At 48.3% G+C, this 25,678-nt stretch overlaps 1 protein-coding gene across 1 annotated transcript in view; it reads left to right on the top strand.

The window, feature by feature from the left end:
* The window catches only part of strn (striatin, calmodulin binding protein), a 79,275-nt gene that overhangs the window by 26,245 nt on the left and 27,352 nt on the right, over positions 1 to 25,678 (top strand). Inside the window, 3 exon segments of the mRNA XM_061232826.1 lie at positions 13,912 to 14,015; positions 21,877 to 21,950; positions 25,067 to 25,157. Coding sequence (XP_061088810.1) covers positions 13,912 to 14,015; positions 21,877 to 21,950; positions 25,067 to 25,157 — 269 coding nt within the window.

Raw genomic sequence — 25,678 nt, 5'->3', positions numbered from 1 at the left:
TGAGAAGTAGGCCTCTCGGTCGATGCCTGTCCCCTGAACGCCAAATCTCTGACTGGATTCCCTAGAACCCAGCTTGTAGGCCTCATCCTTGCTTCATTTGAAATAAAATAATACTGACACCACGCACCAGTCAGCAATCATTTGTATCACCCTTATTTATGTATGGGGCATTTTGCTTTGTACTGGAATACGCTGTACTGAATGTACTGGAAAGAAACGATGTGGAGACTCGCTGACAAAGTCCAATAAAAGCTGCAGAAATGAAAAAAAATCTAAGATCTAAGATAATGAGTTAACCCTCTCCGTTAAATCGTTATCTTCGAGCGGCGCTTCTCCCTCTGGCGCATCTCAAACACGGCGTGTTATGGAAACACGGCCGGTAGAGTACTATCGCTACGGCGGTAATAACAACAACAACAACAGCGGGATATGAACCCTGGCGTCCCGTGCGCTGACGAGCCGGCCCCCTGTGCGTTCAGCGTCATGTGACTCTCCTGCGTACGGTTACAGCCGTGTGATGACATCACGTGGTCGCCAGGGCTGCAGGCGGCCCTAGCAACGGGCAGTCGCTCAAGCTTGGCGGGACCAGGAGGCTGCTGGGAAGGTTTGCGTTTGGGTTATTGTAGCGGACGGCCTCGGGGCTTCTCAGTTAACACCAACCAGACTGGTCATGACCCCTGACCTTTTGTGGTTATTTTTGTGGCCTCCTGGCATTTCACCTTGCTTTAGTTATGATATCATATTTTTAATTATTTATTAATAACTGCGTGTCTTGCATTGAGACGTGTGGGCACCATTACGTCACAGTTCCCATGTTAATTCTGGATGCTGTTTGTTGAGAAGGGAAAGCAAAAGATTATGTTTTTTTTATTTATTTCTTGTTGCCTTTAGGTCTGATGAAACCCTCAAAAAAATCTTTAATTGGATGCACTTATAATGAAAATGCATGAAACCATTGTCCATAATTTTGTTACAAGTACTTATCGGTTAAAGTCCCATATACTTAATAATATTGTGTGCATCCGCTGTCCGTATTGTCCAGCTCTGCCTGTATTACAGCGTACAGTAAAGGGCAGTGGGGCTGTTGGCCAATGTAGCGGCATTTAAATGTGTCCTTAAAAAAAATAGAAAAATATAAAAGCAGCGCATTGTTTTGGGCAGATGTTTTCTGTGCCAGAGCACGCTCGGACTTGTTTGTCAGGACGAGGAGGAGGAGGAGGAGGGGGAGGGGGTGGGTGGGGGGAGGGGGGAAGTACAGTGGCGATGATGATGTCATTTCCCCTTTTCCCTCGGTGTGTCTGACTCCCGAGTCGGAGAGGAAACTCTCTTTCTTCTGGCGGCTGATTAGCGGGATTTCAGAGGAAGCTGCCGTCGCAAGTGCCTTCCTCTGGCGTCTGCTGGATGACATCACAGCCCCCGCGGGCACAGATCCTCTATGCTTACCAGATATCCTGCTCCTAGGCAGGGCTGCACCAGCTTTCTGCAGGTCTCCCTTTAGTTAGAGCAGGGATCGGCAACCCTGGTCCTGGAGAGCCGCAGGGTGCGCTGGCTTTCGTTGTTACGTGGCATTAATTGATCAATGAAAGCCGTTGATTACACAGTTAACTCACCTCACCTGGTTTCTTGGGTCTCAATCGGTTGCTTATTTTAAGGTGGAGACGAAAGCCAGCACACCCTGCGGCTCTCCAGGACCAGGGTTGCCGACCCCTGAGTTAGAGCATGAAGCTCACACTATAGGCTCAGTAGATACTAGTTAGGCAGCTTCTGAGCTCGGTTGTAGGCTGCCGTGTGTCCTTAACACGCATCTTAGTTGGTTAGTACTTTTATTTTTGTTCTCCTTTATTTAACCAAACGAGTTCCGTTGAGATGGTTCTCTCTTTTACAAGGGAGGAGCAAGCAGAGATTACAACATAAAATACGATACAATACAAAAGCACTACACAATTACACGTTTATGCAATCTCAAGTAAAACAGCTTGAGACCTCAGTTAGGGCGTAAGCTCTTTGTAAAGAAAATGTAAAAGTACATCGATGCTGATTGGTGCTGTCACTGTCGCCTCACAGCAAGGAGGTCCTGGGTTCAAATCCCCGTCGGCCGGGGCCTCTCTGTGCGGAGTTTGCATGTTCTCCCCGTGTCTGCGTGGGTTTCCTCCGGGTACTCCGGTTTCCTCCCTCAGTCCAAAGACACTCCGGTTAGGCTAGTGTAGAGGAATTAACTGGGTGTTGTTGTAAATTGCCTTCTGTGCTCGGTCACCCTAGCCTGTATATAAAAAAGGTTAAATTAAAGTAAATAAAAGAGGCTGCAAGTTGTTAATGGGACTTTCCCATGGTGCATCAGTGCCCTACTTCCATTACGTTGTCCCCAGTGTTGCTCTTTGGCACACCCCCCCTCATTTTGTTAAACACGTTTTTATAAATTTTTCACAATATAATACGCAGTACACAAACACAGAAGTATCTCCGCTGCGCTTACAATAGGGAATAATGAGGCGGAGATGCAACAGAATCAGGTCACCCCAACCCCCACCCCAACCCCCGACCCCCCCCCTTAGTTTCCAGAAGTTGCGTCATCTTGGACAGGGTGAGCACGTACAGCCGGCAGGGAGGAATAACTAGTCAGCTTGATGATGAAAGTACATATTCAGTGTTAATGAAGCAGAGTTGAGTATCTGGTGTTTCTGTGCAATCTCTGCTGGCAGTGCCCAGTGCTGGAAGAAGAACAGAGTGCATGATGGGAAGGGGAGGGGAAGGAGGGGAAGCATTCTTCCTCAAAGTCTCCTTAATCCTGCATCGCTCCAGGGGGGGATTGGCCCCTGCGTGTTCAAATCAACTGTACGTCGCTTTGGATGAAAGCATCAGCCGAGTACGTGTAATGTCTGTGCGCCTTTACATTTCTGTCACGCATGCATTTCTCAATAGGGGGGCGGGGGGTCTGTATGCATGTAACGCGTTTGCCCAGTCGTTGGGTGACGATGTCGGGACAGCGACCTTTGACCTTTACTCATATCGGGGTGCAGTTCCCAGACCCTCAGACCCCCCCCCCCCCCCCACCTCAAATCCGACACGCCTGCGTCTCGGGACCGAGGAGAGCGAGCCCGACCGGACCGGCTGAGACGGTCCCCCCCCCCCCCCCCCCCTCGCTGTCTGGGTCGTTACTCAGAGCAGGGGATTGTGGGTAACCTTCAGAGCCGCCGCGCCTGTCGCGTCCGCTCGCCCCGCCGCGTTTGATGTCCGGGGCGGTGTCGTCGCGGTAACGGGGTCGCCGTCGCCGCGGTGCCGGTCAGAAAGAGGTCATCCGACGCGGAGGACCGTCTGAAATAAATGTCACGGGCGTCTGTCATGTTTCGACGCGGCCGGGGGAACGCCACGGCAACAACACAGCGCCCTGCGAGATATTTAAACAATACAAAACCGACCCGGTGGGTTGTTCATTCTCTGGTGGCGCTATCAGGACACCGTGAACTTTACCCTGAAGGGCCCTTAATGATGCGCCCTTTTCAAGACAAATATGTGAACTCACTGCATCCACGGGCCGCAGTTAAACAGTTCCCGGTCTAAGTCAACAGTCGTGCAATAGGCCTGTTAATACGTTTGCCCTGAAAGCTTGTCAAAGCCTAACCCCGCTGAAGTATTATTTATGAGCCATCTCTGCTCCTCCATGCAGTGATGTTGGACATTTTACAGAAAAAGGAAACTGATTTACAATGGCAAATATTCGGGAATGGGCTATAACTCTTCGTCAGCCTCTTCCTGTTGTCCATTTCTGCTCTTCGCTTTGAGAGCGATACAGAACGTTTTGTTCTAAGATTCGAGTGAAACCCATTATGAAGCGCTCCTTAACCAAAGGTCGTTTCAGCCGTGCAGTTGAGTGAATCGCATGCGAAATCATAATTGTGACACAAGGGCACTTGTAATGTAAGTATAATTGTGATAAAAAAGTGTGGCTGTTACGAAAGCGGTATCCGCAACAACACCGGCCTCCGTTAGCGACGCTAACGACGTGTTCAGCGTTCTGTCAAGATGGCCGCCCTGCCCCTGTGATTTGGAATGCTTACGTGGTGTTCCCTCGAGTGGTTTAGCCTACTTATTAACCAGCTGTCTGGCTGGATTTATCATACGTTGATGCTAGCTTCATAACCAGACTGTTTAAGCCCACTTATTAACAGGGCTTGTTACCGGTCTTTTACTGTTTAATGACCAGACTTAGTGTTTAAGACAAAGTGTTTAATTGGATCTTCATGCCGGTGGGAACTTGGCATTTTTAAAAGAGATATCAGTTGAGGTTTTTGGACAAGGGACTGGCACAGCTGCCTATAGCCTCTGTGTGGCCACAATAAGATCCACACAGCTGTTGGGCCCTTGAGCAAGGCCCTTAACCCCGCATTGCTCCAGGGAGGGATTGTCCCCTGCTTAGTCAAATAAACTGTAAGTCGCTTTGGATAAAAGAGTCCGCTGAATTACTGTGCTGTAATGCGAGTGAAAACATAACCGCATTGACCCGGATGTGATCGAAGTGGTCTGGGAATGTCGGAATGTGGTATTCCCGTTTGTAATCCTCAGTGAATCTGCGGGAATGTCGCGGGCGTCTGACGGGTTAACGGGCTGGAAACGATGCGTGTGACCCCCCGGCCCGGCCGAGTATTCGTCTCCGCGCCTTGACGACGACCGTCACGGACGTTTGTCTCCTAACGAGCGATAACCCCCCCCTACAGATCCCCTCCTGGAGAACGAGGGGCGGGAGACTCCGGGCTAAAAATAACATCCCTGCTCTTCGAAATAGGTTTTTAAAAACCCCCCACAGATATAAGCAAGGCCATTGTGGCCTCAGCGGGATATGATTCATGTGAAGGTTTTATATCGAGCGCAGAGTCCATGAGCTGGTTACTGAGCTCTGATTGGCCCTTAATTAGATTAGCTCATCCATTGGCTGCCCGGGGTGGAATAGTAAATTGTGTGTGGGCCAGACCCGGGTCAAACACCTCATTGTTTTGGATTCGAATACTTTTCTACGCTCTACTGAGCTTGTCTGGTGTATTAGGGCCTGTGAAAGTACAAACCCCTGGCCATCGGAGGGCTCTGCCCTCCCCCAAAAAAAGTCTAGAAGAAGAAGAAGAATGCCCATCTGTGGAACTGGCGGGCTCTTGCGTTGGCACGGTTACCGTGGCAAAGTTCTCTCCGCCTTCTAAGAACAGCGTTCCCAGATCCCAGGAGTGTCCCAGGCTCTCCGGTCCGTCCGAACGGAATGACGCCGTGCCCTCCTGTCCCTTGCATTTGGCCAGCGTTGGGAACGTTGTTTATTTTATTACTGAAATACCACTGGGCATTTTCATTGGAAAAATTCTGGTGCGTTCTGGTTCAAGGGTACAGTACATTTTCACTGGAGAAATTCCTTGTTCAAGGGCACAGTACTATGGTGGTGATGCGTAACTGGAGTCTGAACCTCAGGTGACAAACCCAGTTCTCTAGCCACTACCCTACCTGAAAACATTACATTACATTACATGGCATTTGGCCAGATGATCATATAAGTGGAAAAGATTCCAGAACAGGGTCCTCACTCCTGGCCTGGAGAGCCGCAGAGTGTGTTGGGGTCCTCACTCCTGGTCCTGGAGAGCCGCAGGGTGTGCTGGGGTCCTCACTCCTTGTCCTGGAGAGCTGCAGGGTGTGTTGGGGTCCTCACTCCTGGTCCTGGAGAGCCGCAGAGTGTGCTGGGGTCCTCACTCCTGGTCCTGGAGAGCCGCAGGGTGTGCTGGGGTCCTCACTCCTGGTCCTGGAGAGCCGCAGGGTGTGCTGGGGTCCTCACTCCTGGTCCTGGAGAGCCGCAGGGTGTGCTGGGGTCCTCAATCCTGGTCCTGGAGAGCCGCAGGATGTGCTGGGGTCCTCACTCCTGGTCCTGGAGAACCGCAGGGTGTGCTGGCTTTTCTTGTTACTCCGCTCTTAATAGATCACTGAAAGCAGTTAATTACACATTTAACTCACCTCGCCTGGTTTCTTGGGCCTGAATTGACTGCTGATATTACTACAAGAACAGGACACCCTGTGGCCAGGACCAGGAGTGAGGACCACTGCAGTAGAAGGTACAAACCCTCAGGACGTAGCAATAGAAATCGTAAACGTAAACGGTAAAATGAGTGAATGATCCACGTTAAGGCCAGAGTGCCCACACGGTGCGGTGATGTCGTTTGCCCTCCCCGTGTCCAGAACCTGAGCGTTGGGTTTGGTTGTCGTTGGGTTCGGCACGGGGGCGTGTGCGTGTGCGTGTGCGTGTGCGTGTTCGCGTTCGCGTTCGTTCGCCGGAGACCGAAGGTCGTCCTCAGGTTGCCGCGGCGTGCCGGAAAGGGCGCAGTAAGCGCTGAGGAATCCTGGGAATGCTCTTGGCTCTTGGCAGGAGACCAGGGCCCCACGGTCCAGTCTGGCAATAACAATGAGGCGGTAAAGCAGAAAACCTCTCTCTGCGAGAGGCCTCGCCCAGGGCACCGGGTAAACTCCGCCAGAGTCCTTATCGCTCACCTTAGATCCCCCGCGCCCTTATCTCTCTCTCTCTCTCTCTCTCTCTCTCTCTCTCTCTCTCTGTGTGCTCCACCTTTCCGCCTCTCCTCCTGTGGGGCTCTGCATGCCTTTATCTCCCGGGGGAGAGGCCAAAATGAGCAAGCGATCAGAGTCTGTCCCCTCGACTGACTCTACGCCACCAGCCCTCCCTGTGCCTCGTCCTGGTCTTGAGGACACTGTGTTGTCCTCATTAAGTGTGTGTGTGTGTGTGTGTGTGTGTGTGTGTGTGTGAGAGCACCTGTATGTGTGTAAGTAACTTGCCGTTTATACTTCACCATTTAACCGTTAATGTGAAAACTTGTTTCAGTCGAGAGCGTGTATGTACACCACAGTATGGGCCCATGTTGAAATTGGATTTGTCCTACAAAAACCTGCAGGTGCCCCCGAAATTCCTCAACAGAACCTATCCAGGTCAGGATCCCGAAAAGATCAGCGGGCAACTACTCTTGACTGGGGCAACAGGGGACGTACCCATGGTGACGAGGGACTGCTCCTCTGTGGCTGCAGCAGTGGGTTATGGGGGAAGGGCCGAGCGAGGGGGGATGAGAGAGGAAGAGAGAGAGAGGGGGGGAGAGAGAGAGAGGGAGGAAGAGAGAGAGGAAGAGACAGAGGGAGAGAGAGAGTGAGAGAGAGGGAGAGAGGGAGGGGGAGAGGGAGAGAGGGAGGGGTAGAGAGAGAGAGAGAGAGAGAGAGGGAGAGAGATATGATGCACCTACAGTATGTTTTATTCATCAGCAGTCGATCACCGGCGCTCATTCCCGTTACCGGAAAAAGGCATGAGTCACCGCACAGCCTCCGGCAGCGAGCGGGCGAGGGGGGCGAGCGGGGGTAACTCCCCCCCGGGGACGCCCTAATGAGGACGGGCGGGAGACGCCGTCTTTTCCGGAGCGAGGGGGGGTGAAACACTTCCTGCGTATTTGGGTCGTTGCCGGGGGAGACCCGCGCCGCGCGGCGCGTCCTGATGAACGGTTCCGTGGCGAGGAGTTTCCCAGCATCCTCCATTCCCGGCCTGAAACACGCTGGAGCGTGTGAGCGCACACGCCAGGCCCCGCTTGTGCATACCACACGTGTGTCCTCATCTCCCTGTGGAGGTTATTACACCCCAGGCCTCTAGGGGGCGCTGAAGGACAGTGGGGACAGGCCCAGCAGAAGAAAGCACAGACGGTAGAAGAAGCTTCATCCTGTGGATGCCTGCTACAGCGCCCCCTCGCTGCGACGCTTGACACTGCAGCTCCGGCTTGCGCTGCGTTGACAATGTCAGGTGCATTCTTCGCGTTTAGAATGCAAAGATGCTTGAAATCAACTTTGCACAGCTTTAAGTGTCTGCGTTCCCCGACTTGCGTCTTTATGTTTATGTTTGGGGCCTGATGGTTTGTGTCCCATCACTCTCTAGCACCCCCTGCTGGTCGGAGTGGGCACTGCCTGCTAAAACAACACCTTTGTCCTTTAACAACCATAGCTCTCATGTATCCTGTGGATCCTACCCAGGCATCTGATCTGATCTCTCACAAACAAAACGTCCCTGTTTCGTTCGGGGCGAGTGTTTCCACAAGCCCTCGTTCTGGGAAACGGCCGACATTCTGCCGTCTCGGCCGCCTGGAAATCAGTGCCTGAGAGAGCAGCTCGATGGGGGGGCTGGACTCCAGAGTCTCCATGCGGAAACCGCTAGAAGCCAGCTCCCTCAGAAACCGATGCCGATGACATCACTCCTGCCCCCTCCCCGCCCCGCCCCGCCCTCGTGACCTTTGCCCTCTGCGGAGGCCGTTGACCTGGGCTCCTCGTTGCAACACCCATTGCACCCATTGCACTGGCCGCCCCGTCTGTAAAATACTCCTACGGACGGCTCGCGACTTTGTAACAAACGTCTCCATTCACAAGTATTCACAACAAAGCCTTTCTTCAGTGCGATCGTGTGTTTGTTTTGGTGTCTTCCCCAAAAATTCTCTGTGATCTGTTTTCAAATTTCACCGGCATCTGGGCGATTACAGAATGTCAAATGATTATTTGACCCAGGGTTGTTATTGAAATGTTTTTTTGAAAAACAAAGTAAAAGACAAGAACAGAAGCATGGTACGGTAAATGTATAGTGGTTAAAGTAAATGACTGGGACACCCAAGGTAGGTGGTTCTAATCCCGGTGTAGCCACAATAAGATCCGCACAGCCGCTGGGCCCTTGAGCAAGGCCCTTAACCCTGCATTGGTCCAGGGGAGGATTGTCTCCCGCTTAGTCTGATCAACTGTACCTCGCTCTGGATAAGAGCGTCCGCCAAATGCCAATATGTAAAATGGCCACTCGAAGGCGGAGTTGCAGAGCTAACGCTAAAGCTAGCAGCTTGAACGTGCGGCTAACCCTGGCTGTAGAGAGGCACTCGGTGTCTCAGGAGGCCGGTGACGTTTTTATTCCAGGGGCTGAGGAGGCATTTTATTTTCTGCAAGTGTGCTTCCACAGCGCAGTGTGCTAAAGAGCCTGCTATTCATCTTTTTTTATTTGATCCTCTGCCTGCGCATGACTTTAGCCCACTGTCCTGGAAAATGAGGAGCTGAACAGAAGTGACAGTTTTACACACACACACACACACACTCACACACACACATACACACAGACACACACACATATACATACGTACACACACATGCACGCGCACACAGCAATGGGGGGGGGGGGGGGGGGGGTTTGCCCTTTGCACCACTTGACGGAAATAAATCATGCAAATAGAAATGAATAAAACGCATAACGCCCCAGTAATTTCTCTGTCCGCGGTTTCCGCGTTTCGCTTCAGTGGAGATGCTTCGTTCATTATCTATATGAGAGTCCACTTTGCCAGCAGAAATGTGTACTTGTGATATCAATAGAACCTGTTTGAGAGAGAGTGAGCGGAGAGGGAGAAAGAGAGATTGAGTGAGTGAGTGAATGAGTGAAAGGGATGAGGTGAGTGAGTGCGTTTGTGTGTTTGAGTGTATGTTTTGAGTGAATGAGTGCGTATGTTTGTGTGAGTAAGTGAGCATGTTTGTTTGAGTGAGTGCGTATTGGTTTGAGTCCGTGTATTTGTTTGAGTGAGTGTGTACGTTTGATTTAGTGGGAGTGTGTACGCGGGTGTGTGAGAACGAATGAGCGTCAGTGAATGTGTGAGAAACAGAGATCTGTCTGCAGTGAGCTGTCCCACAGCTGCTGTTCTCTGGAGCCGGGGTCAGGGGTCAGGGGTCAGAGGTCAGCTGGAGTGCAGAGAAGTTCAGGCATCAGACCGAGTGGGATCCTTATCTTCGCTGAACACGCTGAACACGCGACGGTCGCTTTCGCAGGGAAACGTGCCACGGGAAACCCCACAAGCCCCGCGATTAATCCAGTCCAGCGTTGCTGCGGTCATCATTATACCGCCATTTACAACATTATACCGCCATTTACAACGTTATACCGCCATTTACAGCATTATACCGCCATTTACAACATTATAACGCCATTTACAACATTATACCGCCATTTACAGCATTATACCGTCATTTACAACATTATACCGCCATTTACAACATTATAACGCCATTTACAACATTATACCGCCATTTACAACATTATAACGCCATTTACAGCATCTAGTGTTCATCTACGGCAGCGGTAGCCCTGTTCAACTGGGCAAAATACTGTCATAAAAATAAATCATAAAAATTAAATGTTCAATGTCGTTGCTTAGGACGGGTTCAACAGTCAGTATTTAGAGTAGCCCTGATTCTTCTTCAAAAAATATGGGGTGGTGATAAAAAAATAAAATAAAAATAAAAACATTCCAGGATGTAAACATTTGGCGTGGTGAAATATGAAGGAGCTGTATGGAAGTGAGGCATCCCGTTGCCTGGGAGACGCTTAGGGCCGTGTGTATCGCTGAAGAGGCTCAGGGTCACGTGCGGGGTTGAATGTAACGACGTCGTTAACGTGTCTGAGTGAGCGGCGCTGGGTAAAGCCTCCCGGTGAAAACATCGGCGTGAGTGGCGGCGTTCGCACACAAAGCGTTCCTGTATTCCCCTTACTCCCGACGGCGCCCGGGAGGAACCCGCCCGCAGCGGCCCGCTGTTTGTGCCGCGGGCTCCTGAGAGCGCGCGTTGCCTGGAGGAGGCACTCGGCCGGTTGCGAGCGTTTGGCTTGGTGGGTCCGAGCGTGGGCTGGGAGTGGGGGCGCGACCCTGGAGCGCGCGGGCGGGGTGGAGTGGAGCCGCGTTATCCGGCTGCGTGGAGACCGTCAGCTGGCCCTTTACCCGGCGGCCCCCTGGTTCTGCGCCCGTGTGGGTGCCTGTCCGGGGCCGTGTTGTACACCTTTCCAGTGTTTTTATTATCGGGTCTGAGAATCCGTAAGAAGTTTGTGTGGTTTTAAGCACCAAAATGATCTCTATCCAGTTTTACGTGTCCATTCTCCAGCAGCCTCTCATGAGCTTTACTAAGAACAGGCTGTTTGAGAGACTGTGTCTTTAAGGCTCGTTCACCTCCATTCTGATTGGCTCAATAGGTGGGCCGTGCTGAAGGCGGATCTAGGCAAATGAGCGTGCGGTTGTGACATCATAAAGTTACAGAATTCCAAACAGCTGGTTTCATATGGTTTGTGTGGATTTGTTTGGGGACTGTGCGTTTTCATATATTCAGAGTTTTTATTGCACCTTCAATTCCTTTATAATCCACACAGCATGGGAAATGTCATTTTCCACAATATGAGACCTTTCAACGGAAGGGGGTGGGGGTTGAGTAACACTAATATAGTTTCCCCCTCTTGCACAGAAACATAAACCAGTAAAATAAAACGTGTTCAGTTTTGTACTGTAAAACTAAAACGAGCCCAGTGTTTTCACTGTAAAACTAAAACACGCTCAGTTTTTTACTGTATAAAACATGCTCAGTTTTTTACTGTAAAACTAAAATGTACCCAGTGTTTCTACTGTAAAACGGGCTGCATTACCAGTCACACATCTGTAGCTTCATCGCCACCAGCAGCATGTAAATCACTTTTTTTTTCTAAGGAATAATTTGGCTGTAGTTTGAATTCGGCTCTTCTAACATAATTTGCACTGGAGAGTTCTGTTTAACACAATGAATAGAATTTTGATTATGCTTTTATTCACTTAATATGTGGCTGGGGTTTAAAGGGTAATTACACCCTCGATCACTTTTTCTTTTTAACCTGAACTTGTTTGTACCTACATTATAGTTAAACATTTATACCTAATGAAATTAAACTTACACATATAATTGAAATAACTGGTAGAAAAGCATGTTCTGCTCCCCGATAAAGATTGATAAAAATGCTTTCTGCCGTCTACTCTGGTCCCGCCCCAGTTGTGATGTCAGAGTACCCTTTTCAGGGAACCTCTGTGTCTTATAGATGTCAATCAGGTATCCAGTCGGAAAATTGACACAGAAATGTGTGTGTTTTTTGTTTTTTAAGCTAATTTACTATTCGGGAAACCAGCTGTTACGGATCAATATGAAAACGGAACACTGCCGGTATCTGATTGGTTAGAGAACTGGTTAGGTGGACACAACTACTCTACCCACCCCAGAATGCATTTGTTCAAAACCACCAGGCTGAATCAGGAAGTGTAATTTTAACCGAAGATTCTAATGCTGATGCAACACACACTGCCGCTAATTGAAAGCAACGGAGTTGCCTGGCGTTCCAACATTCCAGAAGGCCTACTGTTCAAAGGCTGAAATGACCTGGCTCCGGGACTGAAGTTCCGTCTGCTTTGTGATGTCACAGTGTGCATGTGTGGAGGCGTAGCAGAGCAGGATTCCAAAAAAAAAAAAAAAAAGTTCTTCGTTTTCCCATTTTTGTTCTGCCACTCTGAATGCACTATGATTACACTGTGTCTCTTTTCAGAGACAGTCAGCGTAGGTGAGCCGCCATCAATCGTCCCAAATCCCCGTTAAAAGACATTCCTACGGCTTTTCACCTCTGCGTTTTTTTTCTTCCTTTTAGAAATGTCTTAAGTCCTCATTCTCTCGAGCGTTTTGCTGACATGTCTCTAAATATACTCTGGTAATTGAAGAGAATTGGTTCTCTCTGTAGCTTCTTTGCTTTGTTGTTGAGACCCATTCTGACGTTCTGTCCACCCATCCACTGTACTGTGCATTCCAGAGATTGCCATCAGGTTGGAGGTTCAAAGTGCTACAAGCTAGGACAGGCTGCTAAGATTGAGTCTGACCAGGCTGCTCATAACCTTACAGCACTATGAGCCTGACCAGGCTGCTCATAGCCTTACAGCACTATGAGCCTGACCAGGCTTCCCATAACCTTATAGCACTATGAGCCTGACCAGGCTGCTCATAACCTTACAGCAGTATGAGCCTGACCAGGCTGCTCATAACCTTACAGCACTATGAGCCTGACCAGGCTGCTCATAACCTTACAGCACTATGAGCCTGACCAGGCTGCTCATAACCTTACAGCACTATGAGCCTTACCAGGCTGCTCATAACCTTACAGCACTATGAGCCTGACCAGGCTGCCTATAACCTACAGCACTATGAGCCTGACCAGGCTGCTCATAACCTTACAGCACTATGAGCCTGACCAGGCTGCTCATAACCTTACAGCACTATGAGCCTGACCAGGCTGCTCATAACCTTACAGCACTATGAGCCTGACCAGGCTGCCTATAACCTACAGCACTATGAGCCTGACCAGGCTGCTCATAACCTTACAGCACTATGAGCCTGACCAGGCCCTTAATCCCACCACATTGCTCCGTAGTCTGGCCGTGTGTCCTTTTTCGGGTAATGGTGCTTTATGGGGACATAGGCAGGTTAAACATCTAATGTCCCAAAAATATCACAGGAAAGAGTGTTTTTTTAGTGCCTTGGAGATGTAATATAAAATCCATTACAACTGGATCAAATATTGTGGTTCAGGGTAACACGAATTGTCAGTACTTTGAGTCAGTGTATGTGGGTCCATTTGCCAGTATGAATAATAATACGCACACCGGAGAGACTGTGCTGCAATCTATTCTGTTTTTAGTGTTTTCACTCACTGAGGCTTGGGGGTCGGTTCAATTTCCTCTTCAGTCAATTAAGATAATGAACCAAAATGCAGTGTAATGTTCTTTGTGGTTTTTGGTTTTTTTTTTGCAATTGACTAATTTAATTTCCACTCGATCGCATAGCTAAAGCCTCCAGGCGCTCAGGGATGCTTCGGAGGAAGCTTCCGATTGGAGGCGGTAATTCAAGCTTCACCTTCAACCAATGACCTTGTAGCAAAACGCTAACTAAAACATTTTAGGAACCGATCGCGTCGCCTGATTGTGATCTCCTTGGCTGTGATTGGCCGGTGTTTTCGGGGGTCAGTGCTGTAACCTCTCTCTGTTCTTCCCTGTCTCTCCTCAGGCACAGATCGCCTTCCTGCAGGGGGAGAGGAGAGGGCAGGAGAACCTGAAGAAGGACCTGGTGAGACGGATCAAGATGCTGGAGTACGCCCTGAAGCAGGAGAGGTCAGTGTCGCACCCCTGTCCCCCTCTGTCACATGCTCACGGGGGTCACGTGACCCGGTCGGAGAACTGCTTCATGGGAAATGTAGTTCTGTTGTGAACCTTACCACGTAAGGCATGCTTAGTGTGGGGAATCTCTCGCTTCATCCTACACAAACCTGTATTGCCTCAGATCAGAGAAGTGCATCGTGGGAAATGTAGTTGTTCTGTGAACCGTATGATGTAAGGAGATTCTCGCTCTGCCTGACACAGCCGGCATTCTCCGAGATCAGTTTGGCAAATCTACCCTCGTCCAGCTTCCGTCGCGCGCGGTATCTCTGACCCAGTTGCATGTACTGAAGTTTAATTTTCCTGACTGACTAAAAAATCAGCATTCGGGGAAGTGATGTTCCCACAGTCATCCCCAAAGTCTCCGGGCCTGAATTAATGGCAGCAAATTTGTCAGTTAAAACTGATTTTATACTGGAGCGAGAAGCCTGCACACTGGAGAGAGGCAGAACGCTCTCTCTTCCAGTCTCTCTCTCTCTCTCTCTCTCTCTCTCTCTTTTCATTGGCATTGATCCTCTGTTCTCTCGCTCTCTCCCACTCGCTGAGTCACTCTCTCGCGGCTTAGCGCCGTTATTTACTCGCGTTTCTCAAACCTGGAAAACCTTGAACTCAGCTCTCCCTGCTGCAGTGCTGCCGGCACGGATTCCCATATGCACACACAACACACACACACACACACACACAACACACACACACACACACACACACACACACACAACACACACACACGCACACACACACACAACACACACGCACACACACACAACACACACACACGCACACACACCCACACACACACATGCACACGCACACACAACACACACGCACACACAAGACACACACACACGCACACACAACACACGCACACACACACACACATGCACACGCACACACAACACACACGCACACACAAGACACACACACACGCACACACAACACACACGCACACACACACACACAACACACACACGCACACACAACACACACACACGCACACACAACACACACACACACACACACACAACACACACACGCACACACAACACACACACACACACACACACACATAATGCACACGCACACACACAAGCATACACACAACACACACACACATAATGCACACACACAACACACACGCACACACACACAACACACACACACACACACACACACAGCACCCCGCTTTCTGCAAAATAAAAACAGCGTCAAGGGAACTGAAAGCAAGGAATGTTTAATTCTGTGTAGCCGAGCTGCTGGAAAGCTGCTTAATTGTATTATTATCATTTTTGTTATTCCATTATTTAACCAGGATAAAAAAACCCACTGAGATTGGCTGAATTCCTCTGGTCGGAGCTGGCTGTCGTATCCGTTGTATTGGTAAAATGATCCCGATGACTCGATGCTTTAATCTCAGTCGGTGGGCCAGTAACACTACCCCTGGAGTAAGACGTTTGGGAGCGTCTCAGCCTCGGCCAAAATCTGATAAGGGCACTGGCCTTTTTCCCAGAAATTCCCAGAAATTCCCAGAATGGCTTCATTGATGGTGGGTAAATGATAGTTATCACTATTAAATTTCCACATTTTCTAAATGTTTAAGTTAATGACTAATCATTGGCACATTTGACATTATTTACAGTTATTAATGTGAATTTCAGGTGGATTTTGCTGGAAATTTAAATAAAGCACTGGTACATTAAGGAAATTGAGTGTATGAACAGCACTTCATAGACAAAATGTGTCATTATGCGTGTATAATTCTTCTTCTTATTGAAGAAGTTTTTATTCCTGTTTCAAGCACTACATTTCTGTCATGTCCCACTGTGGTGGTACACTGCTGGCATTTGCATTGTAAATGAGCGTGTTGTTTTATTTGGGTCTGGCTTGATTGTGTTCGTGTGCAGGCTATGCTAATTAGGTGGAGCATTTAATTTCTTGCACCTGCTCTGTACTGTACAACACAACAGTGTTCAGAGATTTTGGGATGTTTGTCAAATATGTTTGGCGTCTGCTCCGTATGCGCGCTGAATATTGAGCCTGTTAAAAATCAAAAAACCAAAGACTGTTTCCCAGAAACTGGGGTCGTCATCTTCACCGCCGTCGTTATCATCATAATTTTCATCGTCATTATCATCATCATCATCAACATCGTTATCATCAGCCGTGATTATTGCTAGGAGGAGGTCACATAAGACCTCTTTTTGGAGTGAGACCCTTCAGCTGAAATCGGTGAAGTACAGTACTGCTGGAGACATGGGAGAACTTGCCACAGTTCCTCTGCAGACTGGCTGCAGATCTCTCACTTTTAGTTCTCCAGGTACTCCCAGTGGCCTCAAATAAAGTTTTTATCAGAATAATAATAATAATAATAATAATAATAATATACTTTATTTAAACCCGATAGCATTATAGGTCAAGACATTAAAATGCAAAGAAAACATTCAAATGACAGACCTCTTTTTGTGATGGTCGAGTGGACGAGAACAGTGGTCTACTGCTTAATGTTACTTTATTTAATGAAATTCAAAAAATTCTCAAACATTACTTTTTATTTTATTTTTTTAAGAGAGCAAATTTGCTCTTTTCTACTGACAAACTAATGCAGAAAACAAATCGAGAGTATCTAAGAATCTAAGACTTGTGCACAGTACTCCTATTCCGCCAGCTGACGGCAAAAATACAAACGTAAGCCGATAGTAGTGCGCACAGTAAGCAGAAAAGGGTGGCATGATAACAAGACACAGATAACACGGTGCGTGGATAAGACAGATAACACGGTGCGTGAATAAGACACCGATAACACGGTGCGTGAATAAGACACCGATAACACGGTGCGTGAATAAGACACCGATAACACGGTGTGTGAATAAGACACAGATAACACGGTGCGTGAATAAGACAGATAACACGGTGCGTGAATAAGACACAGATAACACAGGTGCGTGAATAAGACAGATAACACGGTGCGTGAATAAGACACAGATAACAAGGTGTGTGAATAAGACAGATAACACGGTGCGTGAATAAGACACAGATAACAAGGTGTGTGAATAAGACAGATAACACGGTGCGTGAATAAGACACAGATAACACAGTTGCGTGGATAAGACAGATAACACGGTGCGTGAATAAGACACCGATAACACGGTGCGTGAATAAGACACCGATAACACGGTGTGTGAATAAGACACAGATAACACGGTGCGTGAATAAGACAGATAACACGGTGCGTGAATAAGACACAGATAACACAGGTGCGTGAATAAGACAGATAACACGGTGCGTGAATAAGACAGATAACACAGGTGTGTGAATAAGACAGATAACACGGTGCGTGAATAAGACACAGATAACACAGGTGCGTGAATAAGACAGATAACACGGTGCGTGAATAAGACACAGATAACACAGGGGTGTGAATAAGACACAGATAACACGGTGCGTGAATAAGACACAGATAACACGGTGCGTGAATAAGACACAGATAACACGGTGCGTGAATAAGACACAGATAACACGGTGTGTGAATAAGACACAGATAACACGGTATGTGAATAAGACACAGATAACACGGTGTGTGAATAAGACACAGATAACACGGTATGTGAATAAGACACAGATAACACAGTGCGTGAATAAGACACAGATAACATGGTGTGTGAATAAGACACAGAAAACATGGTGTGTGAATAAGACACAGATACCACGGTGTGTGTATAAGACAGATAACACGGTGCGTGAATGAGACACAGATAACACGGCGTGTGAATAAGACGCAGATAACAAGGTGTGTGAATAAGACAGATAACACGGTGCGTGAATAAGACACAGATAACACAGGTGTGTGAATAAGACAGATAACATGGTGCGTGAATAAGACACAGATAACACGGTGTGTGAATAAGACACAGATAACACGGTGCGTGAATAAGACACAGATAACACGGTGTGTGAATAAGACACAGATAACACGGTGCGCGAATAAGACACAGATAACACAGGTGCGTGAATAAGACAGATAACACGGTGCGTGAATAAGACACAGATAACACGGTGCGTGAATAAGACACAGATAACACGGTGCGTGAATAAGACACAGATAACACAGGTGTGTGAATAAGACACAGATAACACGGTGCGTGAATAAGACACAGATAACACAGGTGCACTGTCGAGCAACTCCTGCTGCCGCTCCAGGAGGTGTTTTGGGTGGGAGTTCGCTCTCCTGCCCTCGGGGCTGTTGGAAACTATTTGCCTGCTTTATTTTCTAAAAATAATAGTGCCTTTGTTTCGGCGCTGGGTGTGTGTAACGCTCTCCGCGTCCCACACCCTTAGCCCTGTGCTCTTCGCCTCGGTGTGTGTGTGTGTGTGTGTGTGTGTGTATGCATGTGTGTGTGCGTGTGTGTGTGTGTGTGTGTGTGTGTGTGTATGTATGTATGTGGACATGTGTGTGTGAGTGTGTGAGTGTGTGAGTGTGTGAGTGTGTGTGTGTGTGTGTGTGTGTGTGTGTGTGTGTGTGTGTGTGTGTGAGTGTGTGAGTGTGTGTGTGTGACCTGGTGACATCACGCCCGTCCCCCTGCCTGGTCACATGACTCCGGAAGGGATCTGACGATGACAACGACGACCACGGAGATGATGTCATTCGGGTCTCTCCGGACATGAGAACTGCTCCCGGGCCAAAGAGTTGGGTCAGGCTTGAACGCAGCTGTGTTTCTGGGGGGGGACTGTTTCTACGCATGGCGGAATGCATGTTTCGAGATCGTTGCGCTTGGGTACGGAGCAGAAATGGAACGGCAAACCGTGAACTCCAAACCCAAGCAATCATTTCCCCCCCCCCCCCCATTTGCTTGATGAATGAGTTTTCAGTCTTTTAATGTAAACATGGCTCAGCAGAATGGTTGTGGAAGTTATTTTGGTCGCGCGACACTGGACTACAAAATGGCCGTTATCCCGAATGACGTCCAGCGTCAGATCTGACACTGCTCCGATGCACCCGCAGCGCTCTGGGGAGGGGCGGATGGGGGAGAGGATGGGGGGAGGATGGAGGGGAGGACGGGGGGGGAGAATGGGGGGGGGGGGGATGGAGGGGAGGGGGCGCAAACCAGCGGATAGACTCTGTGAACGGTGGGCCAGTCCAGTCCGCACCCCTGCCCGGCTGGTCTCCGTTTTTAATTTTGTGCGATTTTCCGCATGAGAGGCACCACATAAATAAAGTAATAACTGTTATTTTTGTGTTGCATTGACACGTTGAGTGGAGAGGGAGGGAGAGTGGGAGGGAGCGAGAGTGCGTCCTGTTCTCGTCGCCGTGATGATCCGCTGTTTGACCTTTGGCCCCCTACCCCTCATGACTGGCGCATGATGCGGTGTGTGTGCAGACTGCAGTCGGGTACAGTGTTAAAGAGAGCTTCACCACACACCTCCGCACGTTATACAGAAATATATAACTACTGACAATTAGCCTGAATGACCCCCCCCCCCCACCCTCGCTCATTAGACTTTGGCCTCCTCACAATAACATGCAGTAGAAATCTTTCGCACTGTTAAAAATGAAGGCTGTCTGTCGGAGATAATTTGGAGAGAAAAGTGATTGTCCATTTTTTTTTTTTTTGTTGCTAAGGACAACGACCACAGTCTGTTGGTCAACAATCGAACAGTCACGAACGCTGTGTGATTTCAGTCGGGCAACGCTCTGTGGCTGGACTGAGGAGCGGCCGTGGAGCGGTCTGTGCCATGTCTGACTACAGGTGTCCAGGTGGTTCTGCCTCAACCTCCACGATCTTCATCACCCGTTGAAGGTGTGGAGTCGAATCCTGGCTTAAAGACGGGGTGGGGGGGGGGGGAAGAGCCATCACATTCAGGAGATTTCAGACGTCAGAGTCTATATGCACCTTATCTAGTCCACTGACGCAAACCCAGCGTGAGCCCAGAATAGGAGACGGACTAATTGCGGAAGGTGGAAGGTTTAGCTGTGCAAACTTCCGGAGCCCTACATATGCTCCGTGGAATGTGCCCCTGGGCCTTGGCTCCCTGAAGTGTAAAGTTAGCCTTTGTATCTGGGATGATGATCTTAAAATGGGTGGATATGGGCAAGAAATGTGCAGTGTACTAAAATGACACCTTGGTTGTTTTTTTTTTTTTACTCTGGCCTTGTCAGAATAACAGGCAGTAGAACTGGCACAGTATGTACCATGTAAAAAGAATATATGCTGTATGTTGGAAATCATTATGTAAAACTGTTTGAAGTGGAGAGAAAAGTCATTATTCAACCAGCGCCCCCCCTCCCCAAACACACACACACACACACACACACACACACACACATATCCCACGTACGCGTTATCGTAGGAGTTGCAGTTCAGCTGTATGCTCTGTAGTGTTGCTTGATGTGTGAACGAGTTCTTGAGTTGATGAATGACTAAAAGTGATCTAGTCTGGTCTGATACATGTATATTTATTTGCGTTTTAAAGATGGGTTTGGAAAGAATGCGGACATGCCCGGTCCTTAATTGGGTTTTTATGGACAGCATTGTTTGTGAATTGATGTCCCTAAAGGCGTGCAGGGATTACTTGGCGACTGTTTTTCTTTTACGAGCGGAGACAGGAGGCGTCATTATGTCAGAGATTGTCCTTTTTCGTTTTTTTTCTTTACGAGGTGTCGTCGCGTTTCCTTCAACGGTCATGATTAAAACGGCTGTGTGTGGAATTTTAAGTTAGGGAGGGGAAAAAAACCGTTTTGTGTCGACTCTGTGATGAGGACGGCGTGAGAAACGACATTGCTTAACCTCCAGACCGTCTGATGGTGTCTTTGGTTGCCCAGCAACTACTCTGTGTGTGTTTTTTTTTTTCTTAACACCGTTTAAAGGAATATTGGGTCTGGCGAGATGTGCGAATGATTCTGATATCCGAGGATTTGTATCCAGGAATTAATATGTAGACAAGGCCTCGGGGTTTGAAACGGCATCGAACAGAATGTGTGTGATATTGTGGTGCTCTCTGTGTGAAAATGCGGACTACATGTTTAACGTTATGGTGGTTGCACTTGTAGATCGCTTTGGATTAAAAGCGTCTGCCAAATGAGTAAAATGTAAATGTAAAAATGTTAGCACACGGACGCACAAGCACAAAAGGTTAGACTATAAATTATAGCTAACATTAGGCCCATTTATTCAGTTTTCTCCCTAAACAGTATTTTAATTCATTTCCATTTTCTGTATACTCTGATGTTTGCCTGCTCCTGTCTCGGACTACAGTAAACTAATAACTAGCTTAACTTGGCTAATTAGCTAACGTTAAACACTTTCACATGATACCTCTGCAGTTTGCCGCTGTGGCGTTAGCTCATTAGCAATGGTGACATAACTTTATCAAAAGTAATATTGCTATCATCCACCTCTTGATCATTTCTAATTTAAGATGGTCTATCTTTGACAACAGTCAGTCGGTGGGCGTCAAGTGATGTTTAGCCCTAGTCTAAACTTAGTCTGTTAGAGAATAACCGCGTACAGGAAGTTTGGTCCCCAGTGATTAGCGTGTGTGAAAAATCTTGCTGTGTATATTCGTCCGTACGGTGCGAATGCAGTGATTGGACCTGGGCTACACACAGGAATAGCGTTTATTCATGATAATTCGGCTTACGATACATTCAATAGACGCGTCAGACTTGTATTTAGCCTAGGTAGCCGTCCGCAGTGTTTGACGTTTTGAAGGATTAGCGTTCAAAGACAGCCAGCTGTTATTAACACTGAGCCACACACGATGTGTAAAATAACGTTGGTATTCTTATCATTAACCCTCTCCCCTTTTCCCTTCTCTCTTCCAGAGCAAAATACCATAAATTAAAATATGGAACGGAGCTCAACCAAGGAGATATGAAACCCCCAACCTACGACTCAGGTGAGTTTCCTTTTCCATTCTTCCACTCCGCCAAACTAGACTTTTTGAAACGAGAATTTAGCACACACTGCTAAAAAAAACAAAAACAAACAAACAAACAGCTCAAGCTACGCTTTGAAACAACTGGTAGCTGGTTGACCAGTTCAGACCAGCTCCCAGCTTGACCATGCTGGTTGACCAGTGCATTCTCAGCTGGACCAGCTTATGACCAACTGGACCAGCTCAATTTTAAAGCTGGCCAAGCTGGCATAGCTAGACTTTACAGTAAGGCAATGATCCTGGAAGAATAGCTAGACTTTACAGTAAGGCAATGATCCTGGAAGAATGTGGAAAGGTGCTTGTTTATTTATTTATTTTTTTTGTTGTTGTTGTTGTTGAATCGAAATACCTGCATGACGTAAACTGGTAGAACAAAGCCCTGCTCCTCCTGTAGGGAGTCCAGTTACCCTGCGTTCTGGGTAGCTCGAACAACAGCAGGCTCGCTCAAGTGTGTGAACAGGTGGCAAGACTTGCCTTCCTGCCAGTTCCCAAATATTTTGAGAAGGCGTTTTTTTTTTTTTGAGAAGCACTGTTGCTTGGAATCACGTGTCAGTTCCTGGAATTTTATGTTTGGCATTTCCACTTTTCCCTGCAATTTACGTTTCATGCAAAGCGCAGCTGGCCTGCATGGAGCACCCACTGGCTCAGGAGATAAGATAAGACGATTTAACATTATGTAACGAGGTTTGAAGATATGTACGCAGCGGTCTGTTAATAAATCAGCTCCTTATATATTTTTGGAAGAGGTCCGAATCCCGGCGCATGCTGCTGTATATGTTTTAGAAAGTTTGTGCAGAAGTTTGGCTTTAGTGCGTCAGCTGAACTTCCGGATGTGGCAGCCACCTTCCTGAAGGTTGTTTTTATTTTGTCATCTTTTAAATTGTTGACAATTTTTGAGGGGTTCCCTTGCTAACTGACCTCCATTTGAAATTCAAGATTAGTACGATTAGATCAGTATGAGCCTCGGAAATAGGTAAGCCTTGGAAGAAGCTGAAAATGTCTACTCTTCCCCTGACGCTGGGACACCTTTAATTTCAGCTCCACTGTAAAATTCCCCTCGCTTTGTGCGACCTATGACCCCCATCTCTGTTCGTGGGAGGTGTGAGGACTCTGGCATTCTGGCAAAAAAAAATGGGGTTTGGTTGTGTATCCGTCTGCCTGCCGCTCCCCCACCCCAACCCCCAGTCCCAGCTAGTGCACAGGTGCCCCAGACCCCTCAATCCAAAAAAAGTAAATAATAGGCCTGCATACAAATGTGTTTACATGGCACATCCCACTCTGGTCTGCAGCCGCCACTGAAGCAAGCCCAGGGTGAGAAATAATCCTAAACCGGTAAAATAAGATGGTAATCGTTCCGTAGGGGGCGTCCATCTTGTTCCCGGCTCAGGTTGCGTCGTCATGGAGACCAACACAGTCCAGAACGGTGTTGCCGCCGGTGCAGGCCTGGTTGTGTGTTCTGGCGGGTGGAGTTCCTGGCTGGCAGTGTTAACGGCAGCGTTAAACACTGCCTGTTTTCACACACCGGTACTTCTTAAGGGACCTCCAAATCATTGCTCGCCCCAGTTCTTTTCCAAGTGTCGTCTCTCTTAGTTTATCATTATGAAAACAGCGGCCAAATATTTCCCTTGTCAACCGTGTTACGGAGATAGGGAGCTAGCACGTTGCTAGCGCCCGCTATGTTTCAATATCGTGGCTGACTGCGGGCGTTCAAACACTACGTAACAACAACGGGGACGAAGACGGCTCCATAAGTCAGGACTAAAACCCAGGGGCGCAGCTCCAGGCTAGAGCAAGCGATCCTCGCAGGTCAGAGCGACTTCTCAGGCGGATGTGTAGTCCCTGCTGTTGCTTTAGCGCTTGGCATGCGTAGCGTTAGCGTCACCCCCACGGGCGTCCTCCCCGTCATCCTGTCGTCCCCTCTCCCTCGCAGCGAGCTGCTGAAACCTTCTCCCAGCTTCAAATTCCTCCCTTTCCTCATTAAAGATGAAGTTTATGTCCGGTTATGAAAACGCCTGAAGGGAGCGGCGTCGAATGAATTAAACATAGCTGTTTCGCGGCTTGCCAGCCATTGATAAAAATAAATGCGTCTGTGCATCGATGCCTGAGAAATTGCTCTGACCTGCGAAGGATCGCTTGCTCTAGCCTGGAGTTGCCCCCTCGGTTTTAGTCCTGACTTATGGAGCCGTCTTCGTCCCCGTCGTTTTGACTTACGGTGCGTGGACGCCTGCTGTCAGCTTCGATATTGAAACGTAGCGGGCGCTAGCAACGTGCTAGCTCCCTATCTCCGCAACACGGTTGCCTAGAGAAATATTCGGTCCCCGTTTTCACGATGATATTTAATTTTCATCACGGCGAAACTTTTCCCTGTGAATAAACTTCACAGTTGCCCTGAGGTGTTTTATTAAGCTCAAACGTTCCGGCACCAGATTCATTTTAATTCCCAGAGCGGTTGACTTTTTGCTTACCTCATGCTATTTTTGATAAATGTATCGTCTTATGGCCTTTTAAAATCTGAAGGCATCCGCATATTGTTTCACTCAGCGTTGGCTGATAAACCTCAGAATCTTGTTCTGTTTTACTGACGTTGCTGTGTTTGCAGTGACGTGTATGTTAGAGTACGGTTTGCATCACAGTGAATCTGACCTGTGACCTACCGCTAAATTTGGCCAAAGGTCAAATGGTGTCCTGTCTTCTTCAGAAGGGCTGTTGTGGCCCAGCTCTCTGACCTAATGAACTACCCGTACAGAAAAGCAGGACAAGGAAATACATGATAAATATTTGGACTTGCTATAAAACGCGATAGATATATTTCACAACTGTGTAATGCATTGCAGTAATTGAACGGAAATGGTTTGTATTTTTGCGAATATGTGGTAAAGTATTCGAGTATATTCATTACATAGGACTATTTGTTTCTCCTTAACCCCACATTGCTCCCGCGGGGATTGTCCCCTGCTTTGTCTAATCAACTGTGGGTCGCTTCGGATTAAAGCTTCTGCCAAATAACTGTAATGTAATGCCGTGTGTTTTCTGGGCACAGTCTATACCACTGTCCTTTTTTGCTTTTTGCTTTTCAGATGAAGGGAACGAGAACGAGAATGAGAACGAGGTTCCGGGGCCACAGAACAGCCAGCTCACCTGGAAGCAGGGGCGTCAGCTACTGAGACAGTGAGTAACTGTCCCACCCTGAGTAACCCCCACCGCAGGCCCCGCCCACTGCCCTCAGGTCACCCTCTGAAGAGAATTCAGGGAAGTCCGTGTTCTGGAACCCCAGCGCTTTCACTCAGCGCTTGTGACATCAGCCTTAGAATGTTCAGCTTACCAGTAGTGGTTGTGACATCAGCGTTAGAGCATTCTAATCACATGTTTGTGACCTCGCTTATAAAAAGGTTAAGGTTCACCGCAGCGCTGATTTTTACACCGCTTCTGCCGCCACTTAAAGAACCGTCGTCCAAAAACGGCACGGTGAACCCGTTTGATATGGGAAATGGACCCTATTTACTGTAACTAGCAATGACTGCATCTCATTCGGGTGAAAGGCTGCCGGCTGCCATGCAAGGCGCCATTCAGCTTGTGGGGAGCAATTGGGGGTTAGGTTTCTTGCTCTGGGAGACTTCGACACACCCGGGGCTGCGGATCGAACCGGCAATTGTCCAACTGCCAGACGGCCGCTCTTACCGCCTGAGCTA

The sequence above is a fragment of the Conger conger genome, chromosome 2 (genome assembly GCF_963514075.1).
Source record: "Conger conger chromosome 2, fConCon1.1, whole genome shotgun sequence".
Lineage (NCBI taxonomy): Eukaryota > Metazoa > Chordata > Actinopteri > Anguilliformes > Congridae > Conger > Conger conger.
The sequence above is the reverse complement of the archived record's forward strand: the minus strand, read 5'-3'. Positions and strand labels throughout refer to the sequence as shown.